Raw genomic sequence first — 19,868 nt, forward strand, 5'->3', positions numbered from 1 at the left:
GTTGGAGTCTGCAAGGCGTGGGTGAAAGACACGGAAAGAGCAAGATGGCGGCTGCTTGACCGCCGCGAGAGGTGCTCCGATGCGCCAGCCTGAACAAGTAGAAAGATGGTGAAATAAAATGGAGAAGGATGCTTACCTTATAAATCCTGCAAAGCTCTGGAGGCAGAGTGGGTCTCAGCTTTGAGGACTATGAGGCTTGGTCACAGCGGCTCTGCAGGATGATAGGACGATGACCGGCTATTGGAAAAGGAGGCTTGTATGGTTTTTCCAATCCGAAACGACTCCCAAAAATCAACAAGGCTGCGAGGGACGCTGCCGTAACCCGAGCAGCAGCAGGGTGAGTACTGAGCCAACCCCAGTGTGGGGTTTCCGCTAAGAAACAGGCGGATGCTGCCACTTGGGCAGCAAGGGGGGCCGATGAGGAAATCCAAAAGGAACATCGTGAGGCCACCGCGGACCTGGGCGGTACCAGGCAGCGATCGATAGCGGACACTTTTTCATCAGCTACTGCGATCGCTACTGTTGGAGCGAAACTCCCTCCAATGGTGATCACAGCAAGGAATGCCTCCTCGGAGTCTGAGCAGCTGGGAGAGGGGTGGTGCTCAGTCGAACTCCCCACCCGCAGATACAATGTTGCCAGAGGAAGGCGCTCTGCCACAAGGAGACAAGACTAGAATATCGGGACTGGATGACACAGCAGATGACTCACTCAAGCGAGAACAGCAAGCCTCAGGACTCCCCAAAGGAAGGGAAATCTCCAAGGGGCATTGGTAAGCACAAAATATACTCCTTTACCTGCATTTCTAAATACTGATCCGCTTGGGACTGCTTTACCAGAACCGCGTTTAAAGAATATGCTGGGGTCTCCGGAGCTAGGGGAGAAATTGTTTTCATTAACAAATGCCGCAGAGCTTTCAGGCTCTAGTGTAGTGCTTACGGAGGAAGAGTCTGGGATTGATGGTTCATCATTCAGCCTCGTGGCAATTATGACAAATTGGCTACTCAAAATTGAAGAAGGAAGACCAAAACAAGCTGATCAGGCCAAGACACGGATATCAGTCTTGCCCACAAGCTAGGATGGGACTATTCTGCCACCAGTCAGATCTACAATGAGGACGGGGTGGGAAAAGTATAGCTCAAGATGACCCCAGTAATTCCTAAGGCCCTATAGATCACTGCTCTATCGATCATGTTTATTCAACTTTAAAACAAATGCAAGGGTAAGCCCTGATGGATAACTGCAGAGCCCACCAAGCCACAAAAAAGCTGCAAAGTTTAATTCGAAAGATTAGCAAAATCTGCTCAGAAATGAAGGAGAGTGACCCTTGTCGAGGAAAGGGCCGGAGCACTAGAGGGGGAAGTAGGTAAACTGCAGCAGCATAAGGAGTCACAAGATAAGCAAATGACAGACGTAATGTGGAAACTCGAGGAATCTGAGAACCAACTACATCGGAATAATCTTAGGTTTTTGGGTTTAGCTGAGAACATTAAAGGGAGTGACGTGAGATCCTTTATGGTTGGACTTCTGAAGGGAGCTTTCCCCAATCTACCACAGTGGAACTGGGACGCTGAGGTACAGCGAGCGCACCGTTCCCCGATGATGTTAAAGGAAAAAAAAATAATGCGGCATGACAAACTGAACGACCTCGGCCATTCCTAGATTTTTTTGGTAACTTTCTCCTCGGCAGGCCACATTTGACATAGCAAGACCAGAAGCGAAACATACTTTTGAGGGCCATACATTCTTTGTCCGCCCAGATTTCTGCCAGGTTACAGTGGACAGGAGGTGGAGATTACGTCAGTTGAAGAAACCCTGCCAAGCAGAAAGGCATACTTACTAAACCTGGCCCGATTCAAATTCATCTACAAAGGGATGGTGCAGGTTTTTATGTCTGAAATTAAGGCTCAAGAGTACCTGAAGACGATGAAGGAAGACTCGGGGTCATTGGGACTAGAATGAAAAGTTTCCCCTCAAGAGGGAGTCGATAACTGTAGTACAAGAAATGGGTTTCTTTCTCCTCCGGCTTAAATGGAAGGATATTTCATCACTGAATCTTTCTTTTTTCCCATTTTGTTTGGTCTTTACACAAGGGCTGGAGCCCAGGGCAGTCATGCCAGAGTCCTGCCCGTCTGCGCCCGTCAGCGCTAGGTGCCAGGGATGCTGCTCGGTTCCTAGTTCCTCTAGCTTGCCCCCGACTGTACTCCCTGAGTACCCTTAAATCCCTGAGACCCTCCCAGCTAGATTGCCATCACACATTCTCGCCTGACCAACTGAGGCAAAATCCGATCTGTAACTGCCTCAAAGGGTCGATATCAGCTCTCCCGGAACCTGTCACCAATTTTCAATTGAATAAAGGGACGCAAGAGCACCCACTCCCCTTGAAAGAATTAGGCTTCCTTATTAACACTCGCTCCCTGGTTAAAAATAATTTAGCGTTCAGGGACTTTGTGTCCCAAAAGAAACCCTCTTGGGTCTTCGTAACAGAAACGTGGGGCTCTGACTGTTCAGGCCCTGACCTGCTCAATGCCCTCCCTGATGGATATACCATGGTTAGACAGGACAGAAAGGGCCGTAAAGGGGGCGGAATTGGCATTATATACAAGATCGCCTTCTCCTGCCGTATGGAGTCTCTTCCCTCTCCCAATGATTCCTTTCAGGCCATATTTTTCTCCCTTAGTTCTTCCCCCTCAGAAAATGTTTCCGGGGTTCTCGTTTACAGACCTCCAGGCCCTAGATCTTCTTTTGGCTCTGACCTTTTGGATGTCATAGAGCCCTTTCTAAACAGGCCTTCCCTCACTATTCTTGGGGATTTTAATTTCCATTTGGAAAGCAATAACTCTAGCGAGACGCTATCTCTTGTGGAGTCACTGGGCCCCTTTAACCTACTTCAAAAGGTCTCATCTTCCACTCACATTGCCGGTCACACACTAGACGGAGTCTTTACGAATGACTCCAGGTTAGAGTTAGGGCCTCTTTTTCCCCTCTCTTGGTCTGATCATTTTGCGGTTTCCATGGAATTCACTCCCTGTGTCCTTTCAGTTCCCAGTGGAGTTATAGACTGCTGGGTGCAGAAGAGGAACCTCCGGGGCCTGACTGATCTTTCTTTGAGCCCCTTCATCGCCAAATTCAAGCCCCCCTCCTCTCAGGACATTGATCTTTCAGCACAGGAGCTTGCAAGTACCATTGCAAATGCAGTGGACACCCTGGCCCCTTTTAAATCGGTGTATAGTGCCAGGAAACGTCCCTCAGCACCTTGGTACTCTGAATCCCTGAGAACTCAGAAGCAGGTATGTAGGAGGCAGGAAAGGCTTTGGAGAGCTCGGCCAGATGCTGAAGGTCGGCTTAACCATAAAATCCTTCTTAAAAACTATAAAGCAGCGGTTTTAGCCGAAAAACAAACATACTTTTCCAGTCTTACATCCTCCCTTTCTTCTTCTGGTGATTTGTTTAAAATCATGGAATCCTTATCCTCTATTCATCACCCTGATCCCATAGTCCCCTCACAAGCGCTCTGTGATCAGATTTCTTCTTTTTTCCATACCAAAATACTAAATATTTACACATCTCTCCAAGCGGACAATCTTACTCACCCTCTCTTTCCTGACCCTGTGATCATGCCACCCCCCTAGTGAAACTCTTTCTAGCTTTCCACTGCTTTCTGCCTCTGACCTTGAGAGACTGCTGGACTCCCTTAGATCAGGCTCTCCCCTTGATCCCTGTCCGCTTAAAATCTTAGAAAACTGCAGGGCCACCTTAATTCCCCCTATACTGGTGGTTATGAACAGGGCTATCGCCAGTGGGACCTTTTCAGCACCTTGGAAAACCGCTATTGTGAAGCCCCTCTTAAAAAAGGCCACTTTGGACCCTGGGACTCTAAAGAATTTTCGTCCTATCTCCCTCCTCCCTGCTCCCGCCAAGATGTTAGAGGCTCACCTGAACTTTCATCTCAGCTCCTTTCTTGATAAAATCGGCCTGCTTGATCCATCTCAGCATGGTTTCAGAAAGGAGCACAGTACTGAGTCAGCTCTTCCAGTAGTGGTCAATAACATCCGTGCTAAGGTCGATAGGGGTCAGACTACGCTTCTGATCCTGCTCGACCTTACAGCCGCATTTGACACCCTGTCTCCTACCATCTTGGCCTCCCGACTAGGTGGGATGGGGTGGAGGGGCTGGCTCTCAGTCTCCTCACCTCCTTTCTCAATAATAGGGAGCAAAAGGTAAAGTTGGGTGACTTCCTCTCCACTGCCAAGCCATTGCACTGCGGGGTCCCCCAGGGCTCCTCTTTGAGCCCTACCCTTTTCAACGTTTATGTGGCCCCTCTTGCGAGGCTTGTTAGATCTTTCGGGTTGGAAGTTCTTTCCTATGCCGACGATACCCAAATTATGGTCTCCCTGTCACAATCGGTCGGTTCCACGGCCCTTAACTTTAAGAACTGCATGGGAGCTGTGGCAGGTTGGATGACATCAAACTTTTTAAAGTTGAACGGGGAGAAGACAGAAATTCTTGTCTTTGGGGGAAACAAAGAGATTTGGTCATCTGACTGGTGGCCGTCTGCTTTGGGAGTCTGCCCACAACCCTCCTCTGTTGCCCGTAATTTGGGAGTTCTATTTGATACCTCTCTGGCTTTTGACAAGCAAGTGAACAGGACTGTCTCCACCTGCTGTGGGGTGCTGAGGGTGTTGAGAAAGCTCACTCACTACCTTTCTCCCGATGCTCGGAAACAAGTTTCGGTTGCCCATTTGTCCTCGCGCCTGGACTATTGTAATGCCCTCTATCTTGGGATGAGCAACAACCTGGTTCATCGGCTGCAAGTTGTTCAGAACGCGGCAGCAAGGTTTGTTGTCAACGCCCCCAGACGCTCTTCTGGGACTGCCATCAGGAAACATCTTCACTGGCTCCCTGTTCATGCCAGGATAAAATTTAAAACCCTGATTATCATCTATCGGGCCCTTCATGACGCAGGGGCAGAGGGCATTAGGTCTTTGGTGTCGTATTACACCCCAGGTAGAGCCCTCCGTTCTTCCAGTTTGAAGTTGCTTACGATCCCCCGTTTTGCCACGGCAAGGTGGGGAGGCAGGGCTTTTTTTGCCCTCGCCCCTAGACTTTGGAACGAGCTCCCTCTTGATCTAAGGAATCAGGACTCCTTTCTTCTGTTTCGTCGAGCGCTCAAAACTTTCCTTTTCGCTGAATCCTACCCCTAAAGCTCTCTTTTCCCTTTAGTTTTGGCTGATTGTTGTTTCCATCATCTGAGCCTTGACGCCTCTGGGCAAAGTTGCGCATTATAAATCCCTGTTCAATCAATCAATCAATCAGGGGCACTTTGGGGCAGGTGGAGTGGGTGGCATCACCAGGGTCAGACCTGACCTATTTGCTCGTTTATGTGGAGGGGGTGGGAGGGGGGAGTCTTGTGCAGTTTAGGGAGGGGTTTGAATGGGGTGGGCTGTGGGGAGCTTTCTCAAGTGGACGGGGATAACTATGTGGTGGTGACAAGCTGCAACTAAAAATATTAAATACGTTCTTGGGCTGTCTTTTCGTTATGAATGAGTAACTTGCGGATCGCAACAATTAATATCTGCAGGCTAAACGATCCCTTGAAAACACATGCGGAGTGGATACCAGTTTTTATGTCAGAAAACGTGGGTAGTGCTTCCGTAGGGATAATCTGGGATGCTTTTAAGGCTGGGGTCCGAAGGGAGAAGGCTCTGTTTAGTTGGATCCGCCAAAAAAGGAAAGACATCTGGGTTAGCAGTAGAACATCATGTCCCGTGCAGAGGCCAAGACGACGGAAGTAGTTGCTTCAGGAACGGAAACTGAGATTCAGACAGCTCAGTTGAAAGTAGCAGTGGCTAAACCGGAGATAAGGAGTCTCTCAACCAAAAAGGCTTCAGATAAATTCTTAGCACAGAAACAAAACAATTATGAATATAGTGAGAGGGTGGGTCAACTGGCAGTGCGGACTAGGCAGCAAACAGCTCAAGCCCTAATTCGTAAAATCCGGGATCCCGTGTCAGGAATAGTCTTGGACTGAGAAGGAATAAGGACAGCATTTCAGAGATTTTACCAACAGTTATAAACCGAGGATGGGGGAGAGCCGGGGAAGACGAGAATATGGTTAGATATCGGAGTTCAGTAGCGATAGATAATATAGGGAGCCCAGCACCAGCCACTGCTGCATCACAAGTGGCAGCCGACAAGGCCTGGGTGGCCAGCACCAGCCACTGCTGCATCACAACACGTGGCGACCTACAAGGCCTGGGTGGCCAGCCACTGGCACCCCCGCATCACAACACGCGGCGGCCTACAGGGCCTGGGTGGCCAGCACCAGTCACTGCTGCATCACAACAAGTGGCAGCCTAAACAACCTGGGTGGCCAGCACCAGCCACTGCTGCATTACAACATGCGGCAGCCTACACAACCTGGGTGGCCAGCACCAGCCACTGCTGCATCACAACACGAGGCGGCCTACACAATCTGGGTGGCCAGCACCAGCCACTGCTGCATCACAACACGCGGCGGCCTACAAGGCCTGGGTGGCCTGCCACATCACACCACGCGGTGGCCTACACAACCTGGGTGGCCAGCACCAGCCATCGCCACATCACAACACATGGCAGCCTACAAAGCCTGGGCGGCCAGCTCCAGACACTGCTGCATCACAACAGAAAGCAGCCTACATGGCCTGGGTGGCCTGCCACATCACAACACGTGGCTGCCTACAAAGCCTGGTTGGCCAGCACCACCATGTCATAACATGTGGCAGCCTACAGAGCCTGGGTGGCCAGCCACTGCCATGTCGTAACACGTGGCAGCCTACAAAGCCTGGGTGGCCTGCACTAGCCACTGCTTCATCACAACACGTGGCGGCCTAAAAGGCCTGGGTGGCCAGCACCAGCCACTGCTGCATCACAACACGCAGCGGCCTACAAGGCCTGGGTGGCCTGCCACATCACAACACGCGGCGGCCTACAAAGCCTGGTTGGCCAGCACCACCATGTCATAACATGTGGCAGCCTACAGAGCCTGGGTGGCCAGCCACTGCCATGTCGTAACACGTGGCAGCCTACAAAGCCTGGGTGGCCAACACCAGCCACTGCTGCATCACAACATGCGGCGGCCTACAAAGCCTACAGAGCCTGGGTGGCCAGCCACTGCCATGTCGTAACACGTGGCAGCCTACAAAGCCTGGGTGGCCAGCCACAGCCACGTCATAACACGTGGCAGCCTACAAGGCCTGGGTGGCCTGCCACATCACAACATGCGGCTGCCTACAAAGCCTGGGTGGCCAGCACCACCAAGTAATAACATGTGGCAGCCTACAAAGCCTGGGTGGCCAGCCACTGCCATGTCGTAACACGTGGCAGCCTACAAAGCCTGGGTGGCCAGCACCAGCCACTGCCATGTCATAACACGTGGCAGGCTACAAAGCCTGGGTGGCCAACACCAGCCACTGCTGCATCACAACATGCGGCGGCCTACAAGGCCTGGGTGGCCAGCGCCAGCCAATGCTGCATCACAGCATGCAGCGGCCTACAAGGCCTGGGTGGCCTGCCACATCACAACACGGGGCGGCCTACATAACCTGGGTGGCCAGCACCAGCCATCGCCACATCACAACACGTGGCAGGCTACAAAGCCTGGGTGGCCAGCACCAGCCACTGCTGCATCACAACATGCGACAGCCTACAAGGCCTGGGTGGCCAGCCCCTGCACATCACAACACGCAGCGGCCTACAAGGCCTGAGTGGCCAGCCACTGGCACCCCCGCATCACAACACGCGGCGGCCTACAGGGCCTGGGTGGCCAGCACCAGTCACTGCTGCATCACAACAAGTGGCAGCCTAAACAACCTGGGTGGCCAGCACCAGCCACTGCTGCATTACAACATGCGGCAGCCTACACAACCTGGGTGGCCAGCACCAGCCACTGCTGCATCACAACACGAGGCGGCCTACACAATCTGGGTGGCCAGCACCAGCCACTGCTGCATCACAACACGCGGCGGCCTACAAGGCCTGGGTGGCCTGCCACATCACACCACGCGGTGGCCTACACAACCTGGGTGGCCAGCACCAGCCATCGCCACATCACAACACATGGCAGCCTACAAAGCCTGGGCGGCCAGCTCCAGACACTGCTGCATCACAACAGAAAGCAGCCTACATGGCCTGGGTGGCCTGCCACATCACAACACGTGGCTGCCTACAAAGCCTGGTTGGCCAGCACCACCATGTCATAACATGTGGCAGCCTACAGAGCCTGGGTGGCCAGCCACTGCCATGTCGTAACACGTGGCAGCCTACAAAGCCTGGGTGGCCTGCACTAGCCACTGCTTCATCACAACACGTGGCGGCCTAAAAGGCCTGGGTGGCCAGCACCAGCCACTGCTGCATCACAACACGCAGCGGCCTACAAGGCCTGGGTGGCCTGCCACATCACAACACGCGGCGGCCTACAAAGCCTGGTTGGCCAGCACCACCATGTCATAACATGTGGCAGCCTACAGAGCCTGGGTGGCCAGCCACTGCCATGTCGTAACACGTGGCAGCCTACAAAGCCTGGGTGGCCAACACCAGCCACTGCTGCATCACAACATGCGGCGGCCTACAAAGCCTACAGAGCCTGGGTGGCCAGCCACTGCCATGTCGTAACACGTGGCAGCCTACAAAGCCTGGGTGGCCAGCCACAGCCACGTCATAACACGTGGCAGCCTACAAGGCCTGGGTGGCCTGCCACATCACAACATGCGGCTGCCTACAAAGCCTGGGTGGCCAGCACCACCAAGTAATAACATGTGGCAGCCTACAAAGCCTGGGTGGCCAGCCACTGCCATGTCGTAACACGTGGCAGCCTACAAAGCCTGGGTGGCCAGCACCAGCCACTGCCATGTCATAACACGTGGCAGGCTACAAAGCCTGGGTGGCCAACACCAGCCACTGCTGCATCACAACATGCGGCGGCCTACAAGGCCTGGGTGGCCAGCGCCAGCCAATGCTGCATCACAGCATGCAGCGGCCTACAAGGCCTGGGTGGCCTGCCACATCACAACACGGGGCGGCCTACATAACCTGGGTGGCCAGCACCAGCCATCGCCACATCACAACACGTGGCAGGCTACAAAGCCTGGGTGGCCAGCACCAGCCACTGCTGCATCACAACATGCGACAGCCTACAAGGCCTGGGTGGCCAGCCCCTGCACATCACAACACGCAGCGGCCTACAAGGCCTGAGTGGCCTGCCACTGGCACCCCTGCATGCTTTCAAGGCCTGGATGGCCTGCCACTGGCACCCCTGCATGCCTTCAAGGCCTGGGTGGCTAGCCACTGGCTCAACACAACACGCGGCAGCCTAAAAGGCCTGGGTGGCATGCACCAGCCTTCGCCGCCTCACACACGACAGCCTACAATGCCTGGGACAGCATAAGCAACCCAGGCAGCCACATGCTGTGCCAGCCTGCAAGGCCTGGGTGGCCAGCTCCTGCACCGTCTGTATGGCAGGGTGGCGGCCTAGTGCGCCGTCTGCGGCCTACAAGCCTGGGAGACCAGGCCCTGCGTCAGAACGCGTGGGGTCCAGCAGGGGCGGCGGGGTCCACCCACGCCAGGACTATCGCCTCTGCAAGAGGCGCAAGTAGAGCCTTTTGTCGACGGGCGCCTGCCAAGCTTAGGAGCAGCTTGCGGGCCGGCATCATGCCCTCCTATCAGATGGGCACGGATGGCACTGGGCAGGCGATCAGGTGGGCACCATAAATATTTTTGTTCAGGGCCCTCGTCCCGGCCAGAAGCACTGCATCTGTCGTTGGCCTGCGGCATCGGACACCGCTAATCCGGCTCTGCGCCGGGTAAATCCCGACCCAAAACCTAGAGAGAGGCACAAAGCGGCCCCAGCCGAGGAATGCGCGTGGAGAAGAGGAGCGCGTGGAGAAGAGGGGGGTACGGAGAAGAGGGGGGGTACGGAGAAGAGGGGGGGTACGGAGAAGAGGGGGGGGTACGGAGAAGAGGGGGGGTACGGAGAAGAGGGGGCGTACGGAAAAGAGCGGCCAAGAGGCCCCGCAGAGAGCGCAGCGCCCAGGTCAGAAGGCGGTACAATCGCGACCGTGCACCAGGATAGCCTGGCCCTGGCACACCCACGGCACGCCGCTGCCAGGGAGGTGCGAGGACGGAGGGCTTGCACAACAAAAGCACCTGGCAGCAGTCTGACAACATTTGCTATTTATCGTCTGCGCCCCAGAAGTGTTTCCCGGTGCCACCACCGAGGGCCCGGCCTGCTGGTCGCTGCCCGCCCCTTCAATACGTCCCGAAGGATCACTTAATGCCAGGGGCCGGGGGCATGTGTGGGCAGCAAGGCTCTAAGCAGCCTCTGCCCTGAGCGGGCACTGTGAGCAGGTAGGCATGATGGGCAGAGAAGCTGTGCCTCGCGGAGGTCGAAGACCGCTCCCGGCCGAGGCACTCCTGTGTCCACCATGAACGCGGAACGGCCGCCTCTACCCGGCAGGACAGCCGGCTTCGGTCCTCGACAGCGGGGCATTTATACCACGCGAGGCCCCGGATGTGCAGGTGCCCCCCCTACCCCCGAGTAGCCCCCAGTGTTCCCACCCCAGCCCCCTTAGCCCAGAGCAGCCCCAGTGTTGTGCGCCCCGATCTAACCTCTCCCCCACCCCCAATTCCGTATCCAATGCCGCTCCCAGTCTCAGCAACCATCTGGGTAGGAAGAGAGGCTGGGAGAGCAAAGCAGGGGGCGACCGAGAGAAGGCAGGAAGAGATGAGGGAGCGAGGAAGGAGTGGAAGTAAGGCGGGGAGATACAAGACACAAGGACGGCGAAGGGAGCCTGGGTGGGGAAGGAGGAGACTGGAAGAGGGAAGGGGGAGGGGAAGAAAGAAGAGAAGGGGGGCGTGGAAGGGAAGAAAGAGAAGGCAGGGAGACAGAATGAAGGGGTATGGGATGAGTGGGGAAGATAAAAGAAAGGGGCGAGGGGCGGGGGGGGGGGGGGTAAAGGAGGGAATGCGACTTGAAACTGGCTTTCTTCGTAGAGATCACAGTTCGCTCCATCAATAAAGGGCATTTTATGTCCGTCGCGTGGGTTCCATAGGGCGGTCTCATGGATGTATGTACACATATAGTGTCTGTACAGCGCCAACATCCATGCATGTAGTGTCTGTACAGCGCCAACCTTGCCACAACGCAGCGGGGCGCTGTTTAGGGTTAAAGACAAAGAAGGCGCCAGCGAGAGATTGCAGGGTAGCTGGGCTCCGAGTGGAAGTGAACTTTACTGCAACGTGATTTAGTGCGCTTTGTATGCGCTGTAAACACGCAAATAATCCCGATGAACATCAAAAGCAAGGTCACTACATTACTAGACATGTCATGGGTCCGGGAGAAACAGGTCTGTGGTCACTTATTTTATTTATTTATTTATTTATTTAATGTGTTTTTATATAGCGCGGACTTTACCCGAAGGTGTCAGAGCGCTTCACAATAGGAACAGTAATGATACATAAGGAGAACAATTACAAGTGAGCATGTTACAAAAGCAAACGTTACGTTACATGAGGCAATAGTGACAATTGTGCATGTATCAAGAGCAAACAAAATACAAGAGGTAGCTGAAGATACGTTACAAAAGGAACAAGCATTGGCATAGCCAATAGGTCTCGCCTTTGGCACCTTATAAGTGTTTAGCCATGCAACAGTTGCATAACTAAACACTTATAAGGTCCCAAAAGCGAGACCTATGGGCTATGCCAAGCGGCCGTGTGGCCGCGAAATTGAAAGTAATCACAGTAAAGCGCGACGCGCGCGCCCGCGCACATGCACTGTAGCTCTAGGCTGGCCTGGTAGCACTTTTTGAAGCCCTCTCAATAAGTCTCACCAGAGCAGCGCATGCGCTGGGTCAGGCGAGACCTAAAAAGTTACATGTGTGCAGGTTACAAAAGCATCCAAATTACACGTAGAGGTAAAAAACTGCAATAAATGGCAGACACTCAAAACACTAAAACAAAAGTTACGTTACATGAGGCAATGGTGGCAATTGTGCATGTATCAAAAGCAAACAAAATACAAGAGTTAGCAAACAATACGTTACAAAAGGAAAGGTGACGTGTGGATGTTACAAAAGAGTACAAAGTACAAGTAGAGGTATAATACTGCACTAAATGGCAGACACCCAAAACACAAGAACATACTGGGAAGGTACTTCTATAGGCATGGAGAACAGAATTTCCTATAATGGAAGGACTTTCTTCATAAAATAGAGGGCGTGAATTAAATTTGGAAGTGTCTTTGAAGGAGGAGAGCTTTGAGGTCAGTTTTGAAGACCTGGGAAGAGGTGGTGGTCCGGGGCTGAGGCGGAAGTGAGTTCCAGATTCTCACCGCGTTGCCTGAAAAGGATTGGGCCATCGATCTTTACTTCTTGAAAGTGGGAGGTTCAAGCAATACATTTTCTGCATTACGTGATGGTCTGGAGCCTCCGGAGAGTTTCAGTTTATTCGCCAGGTAGCGAGGGGAGGAGGAGTGCAAGGCTTTGTGGGTGATACAGGCAGTCTTGTAGATAGATCTTGCCTCAATGGGAAGCCAACGGAGGGTGGATGAAATGGGTGTGATGTGGTCGCTTCTTTTGGCCCCATATATGAAACGAGCTGCAGACTGGAGAACAGACTTCAGGGGGGACAGGTGGGATTTGGGGAGGCCAGTAAGAAGAGAATTGCAATAGTCCAATCTGGACTTAAGTTCTTGTACACTTTGTATTCATTAGACCCCCCCCCCCCCCCCCCTAACTAGCCCCCCTTGAAGAATTCGAAGCCAGGCGAGCGAGGTCCGATTGCTAAACTTGTTTCAGAACTCTGCGGCTCTACGGTGTCTCTCTATGGACATAAACACTGTATCTCCGCCACTTGTGTCCTGATCCTCACGGTGGAGACTAAAGGGAGCGAACGCCTTCAGCGTGTGCAGTACCCACGGCGTGCCACTAGATGGCGCTCTGTACAAGGCTGCAGTTTTGAAGGCCCAAGCTGTCCAGTATTCTGTCCTTTTCCCGATACGCCAGCAGAACAGAGGGAAGAAGATGATTTGAATGCAGCGCCTCAGACCAGGCACACTGTACATCACTGCAAGTGGAGCAGGGGGTTAACACACCTGCTGCAGAAAACTGACGCCACGGGTTCAAATGTCAGCACAGCGAACGCAGCCATTCATCTTTCCAAGGTCAATAAAACGAGCGTGACTGAGCTGGGCAATAACGCACCAAAGCCTCAAGAGTACATTTATAAAACCAGTAACTACTCTCAGGATTAGTAACACAGGAGTAGGTTTTATCCCACACACTGATGTAAGCCTTGAGGGCACCTCCTCGAGGACAGGACTCAATGCCCAGAGCGCAGATTCCACTGAGCAGGCCAGTGCCGCCGGCTTGAACCCCCCTCTGCCTGGCCTCGCGGAGCTAGCATGCATGAATCAGCGCAGTCACCCAGCGACGAGCAGGGAGGCACAGCACTGCTCAGGCGGCCTCCACTCACAGTTTAGTCAGCAAGTGAGGCGGGCACATCACCCAGTGAAGAGCAGGGAGGCACAGCACTGCTCAGGCGGCCTCCACTCACAGTTTATTCAGCAAGTGAGGCGGGCACATCACCCAGTGAAGAGCAGGGAGGCACAGCACTGCTCAGGCGGCCTCCACTCACAGTTTATTCAGCAAGTGAGGCGGGCACATCGCCCAGTGAAGAGCAGGGAGGCACAGCACTGCTCAGGTGGCCTCCACTCACAGTTTATTCAGCAAGTGAGGCGGGCACATCGCCCAGTGAAGAGCAGGGAGGCACAGCACTGCTCAGGCGGCCTCCACTCACAGTTTATTCAGCAAGTGAGGCGGGCACATCGCCCATTGAAGAGCAGGGAGGCACAGCACTGCTCCGGTGGCCTCCACTCACAGTTTATTCAGCAAGTGAGGCGGGCACATCACCCAGTGAAGAGCAGGGAGGCACAGCACTGCTCAGGCGGCCTCCACTCACAGTTTATTCAGCAAGTGAGGCGGGCACATCGCCCAGTGAAGAGCAGGGAGGCACAGCACTGCTCAGGCGGCCTCCACTCACAGTTTATTCAGCAAGTGAGGCGGGCACATCGCCCAGTGAAGAGCAGGGAGGCACAGCACTGCTCAGGCGGCCTCCACTCACAGTTTATTCAGCAAGTGAGGCGGGCACATCACCCAGTGAAGAGCAGGGAGGCACAGCACTGCTCCGGCGGCCTCCACTCACAGTTTATTCAGCAAGTGAGGCGGGCACATCACCCAGTGAAGAGCAGGGAGGCACAGCACTGCTCAGGCGGCCTCCACTCACAGTTTATTCAGCAAGTGAGGCGGGCACATCACCCAGTGAAGAGCAGGGAGGCACAGCACTGCTCAGGCGGCCTCCACTCACAGTTTATTCAGCAAGTGAGGCGGGCACATCACCCAGTGAAGAGCAGGGAGGCACAGCACTGCTCCGGCGGCCTCCACTCACAGTTTATTCAGCAAGTGAGGCGGGCACATCACCCAGTGAAGAGCAGGGAGGCACAGCACTGCTCAGGCGGCCTCCACTCACAGTTTATTCAGCAAGTGAGGCGGGCACATCACCCAGTGAAGAGCAGGGAGGCACAGCACTGCTCAGGCGGCCTCCACTCACAGTTTATTCAGCAAGTGAGGCGGGCACATCGCCCAGTGAAGAGCAGGGAGGCACAGCACTGCTCAGGCGGCCTCCACTCACAGTTTATTCAGCAAGTGAGGCGGGCACATCACCCAGTGAAGAGCAGGGAGGCACAGCACTGCTCCGGCGGCCTCCACTCACAGTTTATTCAGCAAGTGAGGCGGGCACATCACCCAGTGAAGAGCAGGGAGGCACAGCACTGCTCCGGCGGCCTCCACTTACAGTTTATTCAGCAAGTGAGGCGGGCACATCACCCAGTGAAGAGCAGGGAGGCACAGCACTGCTCCGGCGGCCTCCACTCACAGTTTATTCAGCAAGTGAGGCGGGCACATCACCCAGTGAAGAGCAGGGAGGCACAGCACTGCTCAGGCGGCCTCCACTCACAGTTTATTCAGCAAGTGAGGCGGGCACATCGCCCAGTGAAGAGCAGGGAGGCACAGCACTGCTCAGGCGGCCTCCACTCACAGTTTATTCAGCAAGTGAGGCGGGCACATCACCCAGTGAAGAGCAGGGAGGCACAGCACTGCTCCGGCGGCCTCCACTCACAGTTTATTCAGCAAGTGAGGCGGGCACATCACCCAGTGAAGAGCAGGGAGGCACAGCACTGCTCCGGCGGCCTCCACTTACAGTTTATTCAGCAAGTGAGGCGGGCACATCACCCAGTGAAGAGCAGGGAGGCACAGCACTGCTCCGGCGGCCTCCACTCACAGTTTATTCAGCAAGTGAGGCGGGCACATCACCCAGTGAAGAGCAGGGAGGCACAGCACTGCTCCGGCGGCCTCCACTCACAGTTTATTCAGCAAGTGAGGCGGGCCCATCACCCAGTGAAGAGCAGGGAGGCACAGCACTGCTCAGGCGGCCTCCACTCACAGTTTATTCAGCAAGTGAGGCGGGCACATCACCCAGTGAAGAGCAGGGAGGCACAGCACTGCTCAGGCGGCCTCCACAGCTCCACTCACAGTTTATTCAGCAAGTGAGGCGGGCACGGCTGTCTTTGTCCTTCCTGGTTTGGGCAGATGAACTATGGCAGACAAACAAAAGAACATAGGGCCATTTGTATGAACACATTTTCCCATAGACACAGAATGGGTAAAACCCTTTGATACATCTGGCCCATAGTTACCAAGTTCGCCAAAGGGGGCGGGGGGGGGTCCCGGGGGGACAAAACAGCCTAAATATTATGATGATCTCTCGAACCATCCCCCTAATACAGATCCCTCCTGAACATTTTCGTGTAATTCTACAAACAAATGACATCAAAGTACACGGTATTCAACTTTATTGCATTTATACAGCGCTTTATCCCTGCGACAAGGCGTCGAGGTGCGTTTGTGGAGGGCAGCACTCTGCTCCATAGGAGTGCTCTGAATGGGCCTTGTCACGTGGTCTATGAGGGGCCATGTTTGCTTCTGTGTGTGAGGAGCAGAGGGTGCCCTCGAGTGTCTGTAGTTGCACCTATGCATGAACATGAACCGAAGAACGGGAGAGAAGGGGAAGGCGGAGCGGGGAGTCCAAAGAGGAAAGCTACCACCCGCTCAGAGCTTGGGGGGGGGGGGGGGGGGGGGGGGAGTCCGCATGCAACAACCCACCTCCCAGGAGCATGAGGAGAAATAGGAAGGTGACACTGAGGAGGCCCAAGTGCCAGAGGAGGGTATGTCTAAAAGAACAGCTACACCAGCAAGGAGTGTGCCAGCCCACAGGTTGCCCCTTCAGAGCTGGGCACAGACAGGGCTTTGAAACTGCAGTTGGATAGGGGCGGTTTAGATGAAAAGAAGGCGGCTATGGCTGTAGAAGAGAAAAGGCTGGCAGTGGAGGGAAAGAAGGCGGCAGCAGCGACACTGGCACTGGAGGAGTAAACCCTGGCCTTGGGAGAGAGGGCGGCCCTGCTGGCTCACGAGAGGGGCCACTGGAGGGTGGACAGGAGGCCTGGCAGGGGCTCTGGGTCCAATGAAGATGGCGGGAGAAACACAGTCCCTATGTATCCACAGAGTTCCAGAGAGGGATTGGGGTGCCAGGCTGTCGGTACATGCCCACCGCTGGGAGGGATACCTTACTGGCTGCTGAAGTAGCTGACCAGATGAAGAAAGCCTTAAGCACTATGTTTGGTCTGACACCAAGAGGTATCACCTCAAGTTCAGGGACAGCCAGAGACAGCCAGAGGCAGAGACAGCCAGAGACAGCCAGAGGCAGAGACAGCCAGAGGCAGTCATAGGGACAGCCACAGGCAGGGACAGCCACAGGCAGGGACAGCCAGAGACAGCCAGAGGCAGGGACAGCCAGAGGCAGGGACAGCCAGAGGCAGGGACAGCCAGAGGCAGGGGCAGCCAGAGGCAGGGACAGCCAGAGGCAGGGGCAGCCAGAGGCAGGGGCAGCCAGAGGCAGGGGCAGCCAGAGGCAGGGGCAGCCAGAGGCAGGGGCAGCCAGAGGCAGGGGCAGCCAGAGGCAGGGGCAGCCAGAGGCAGAGACAGGGACAGCAAGAGGCAGAGACAGCCAGAGGCAGAGACAGGTAGGGACAGCCAGAGGCAGTCATAGGGACAGCCACAGGCAGGGACAGCCAGAGACAGCCACAGGCAGGGACAGCCACAGGCAGGGACAGCCACAGGCAGGGACAGCCACAGGCAGGGACAGCCACAGGCAGGGACAGCCACAGGCAGGGATAGCCAGAGGCGGTCACAGCAGCAAAGGGCAGATTTGGTGGATACTTCTAGTGAGGCACTGGACTGTTGGGTGAAGGGCAGCAGAGTAAACAATGATGATGGGCTGTACAATGTGATGATAAAGGGCACATTTGAAGTAATTACTTTACAGGGTTGTGCCAGCACCAGACAGACACCAAGTTCAGAGTGTTTGGGAAGGAAGCGGGCCTCTGGATAGGCACCAGCGTGTCCAACAAGGTACCCGGAAGGGACCACAGAGAGGGTGGATCAGGTGCCCCAACGCAGAGGGAAGGTAAAGGCCAGGATAATACAGAGAAGTGTCCAGAAGTGCCCAAAAGAACTGATTTACAGAGGACTTCAGAGCACAGGAGGGGTGTTTGATGGGCGGAGGCCCAGGGCGCCCTTTCACCTGCCGCTGTGTTGTGACTGTCTCCAGGCAAGGCATAAGGAGGGGGCTCTGAAAGTCCCTGGAAGTCACCTACAGGTGGGACCTCCAGGGGGTGGCAAATGTAGCCTGGGAGGGAGGTTATTCTCAGGAGGAGAGTTGGGAGGTTGACCCAGAGGGGAAGCTGTCTCACTGAGTCCAGAGATCTCAGGCTGTCGCATGCCAGGAGTGAGTATCTCTCTGAGTCCAGAGATCTCAGGCTGTCGCATGTTAGGAGCGAGTATCTCTTGGACTCCAGAGATCTCAGGCTGTCGCATGTTAGGAGCGAGTATCTCTTGGACTCCAGAGATCTCAGGCTGTCACATGTTAGGATTGAGTATCTCACTGAGTCCAGAGATCTCAGGCTGTCACATGTTAGGAGCGAGTATCTCTTGGACTCCACAGATCTCAGGCTGTCACATGTTAGGAGCGAGTATCTCTTGGACTCCACAGATCTCAGACTGTCGCATGTTAGGAGCGAGTATCTCTTGGACGCCAGAGATCTCAGGCTGTCGCATGCCAGGAGTGAGTATCTCTCCGAGTCCAGAGATCTCAGGCTGTCACATGTTAGGAGCGAGTATCTCTTGGACTCCACAGATCTCAGACTGTCGCATGTTAGGAGCGAGTATCTCTTGGACGCCAGAGATCTCAGGCTGTCACATGTTAGGATTGAGTATCTCACTGAGTCCAGAGATCTCAGGTTGTCGCATGTCAGGAGTGAGTATCTCGGAGTCCACTAATATCAGACTGTCGCAGGTCAGGAGTGAATATCTCAGAGTTTACAGATCTCAGGCTGTCGCATGTCAGGAGTGAGTATCTCACGGAGTCCAGAGATCTCAGGCTGTCGCATGTTAGGAGCGAGTATCTCTCTGAGTCCAGAGATCTCAGGCTGTCGCATGTCAGGAATGAGTATCTCTCTGAGTCCAGAGATCTCAGGCTGTCGCATGTCAGGAATGAGTATCTCTCTGAGTCCAGAGATCTCAGGCTGTCGCATGTCAGGAATGAGTATCTCTCTGAGTCCAGAGATCTCAGGCTGTCGCATGTCAGGAATGAGTATCTCTCTGAGTCCAGAGATCTCAGGCTGTCGCAGGTCAGGAATGAGTATCTCTCTGAGTCCAGAGATCTCAGGCTGTCGCATGTTAGGAGTGAGTATCTCTTGGACTCCAGAGATCTTAGGCAGTCACATGTTAGGATTGAGTATCTCTCTGAGTCCAGAGATCTCAGGCTGTCGCATGTCAGGCGTGAGTATCTCACTGAATTCACAGATATCAAGCGGTCACATGTCAGGTGCGAGGCGCTCGTACAGTCACGTGTGTACTTGAGTCATGGCAACGGTGAACTACAAACCACAATTAGGTGCGACCACGTCAGTCATCTACGTCATCTAAAACGTCAGTCATCTACGTCATCTAACACGGCAGTGATCTTTTCCCACAGCCTAGTAAAGGCTTCAAGGCACACAGCGGCTGCAGCCGTTTCTCCATATAAGGCACGCGCTTTCTTCTCTTTCTTTAAAACATACATTCAGGTACTCACGTGCATCTCTTATGTACAGCAGCATGGCTACAAAAATGTAGTCGACTAAATGGAGGGCGATGCTGTCGGCAAATAAGGCGTCCCAGATCACCAGGAGGTCCTGAAGGGGGAACTCTCGGCCAAAAAGCAGCCTCACCCATCGCCTGGAAAACGGAAAGGGAAACGAAAAGAACGTTACAGGCAGCGGAAGGAAGAGAAAAAAAATACCTAAAATACGAAATACAAGTACATAACAGTGACAGAAAAATCACATACATGATTGACAACAGAGGCAGCAGCGAGCAGACAAGACACTTCAGCACGTGCATCAAGAAAGCGACTTTTGAGTCGAGTATAATGTAGTGGAGTTAAAACCATGACGCGTCGCGAGGTTATATTCAGTCTCCGTTTGTTTCATTTGGGAGTTTGGTTACTATTACTTCTATTCATTTAAAATAATGTAACTCAAATTAAGAGTTAGTGTAAGAACAAAGTTGCTTATCACTTTAAATATATTTAATGCAATTCCGCAACAATTACAGTTAAAGCAATTATTAAAATAAAGAATAAAATAAAGCTAAAATCTATGCACTTAATCACACGAGGTTTG

General features: G+C 54.0%; 1 protein-coding gene across 5 annotated transcripts in view; it reads right to left on the reverse strand.

Moving 5' to 3' along the window:
* Nucleotides 1-19,868, reverse strand: part of TBC1D5 (TBC1 domain family member 5) — a 2,224,639-nt gene that overhangs the window by 667,905 nt on the left and 1,536,866 nt on the right. For all 5 annotated transcript variants that reach the window (XM_085630445.1, XM_085630447.1, XM_085630444.1 and 2 more), the window contains one exon: nt 19,280-19,422. In XM_085630445.1, coding sequence (XP_085486571.1) covers nt 19,280-19,422 — 143 coding nt within the window. The remainder of the gene's footprint in view (nt 1-19,279; nt 19,423-19,868) is intronic.

The sequence above is a fragment of the Triturus cristatus genome, chromosome 10, assembly GCF_964204655.1.
Source record: "Triturus cristatus chromosome 10, aTriCri1.1, whole genome shotgun sequence".
NCBI lineage: Eukaryota > Metazoa > Chordata > Amphibia > Caudata > Salamandridae > Triturus > Triturus cristatus.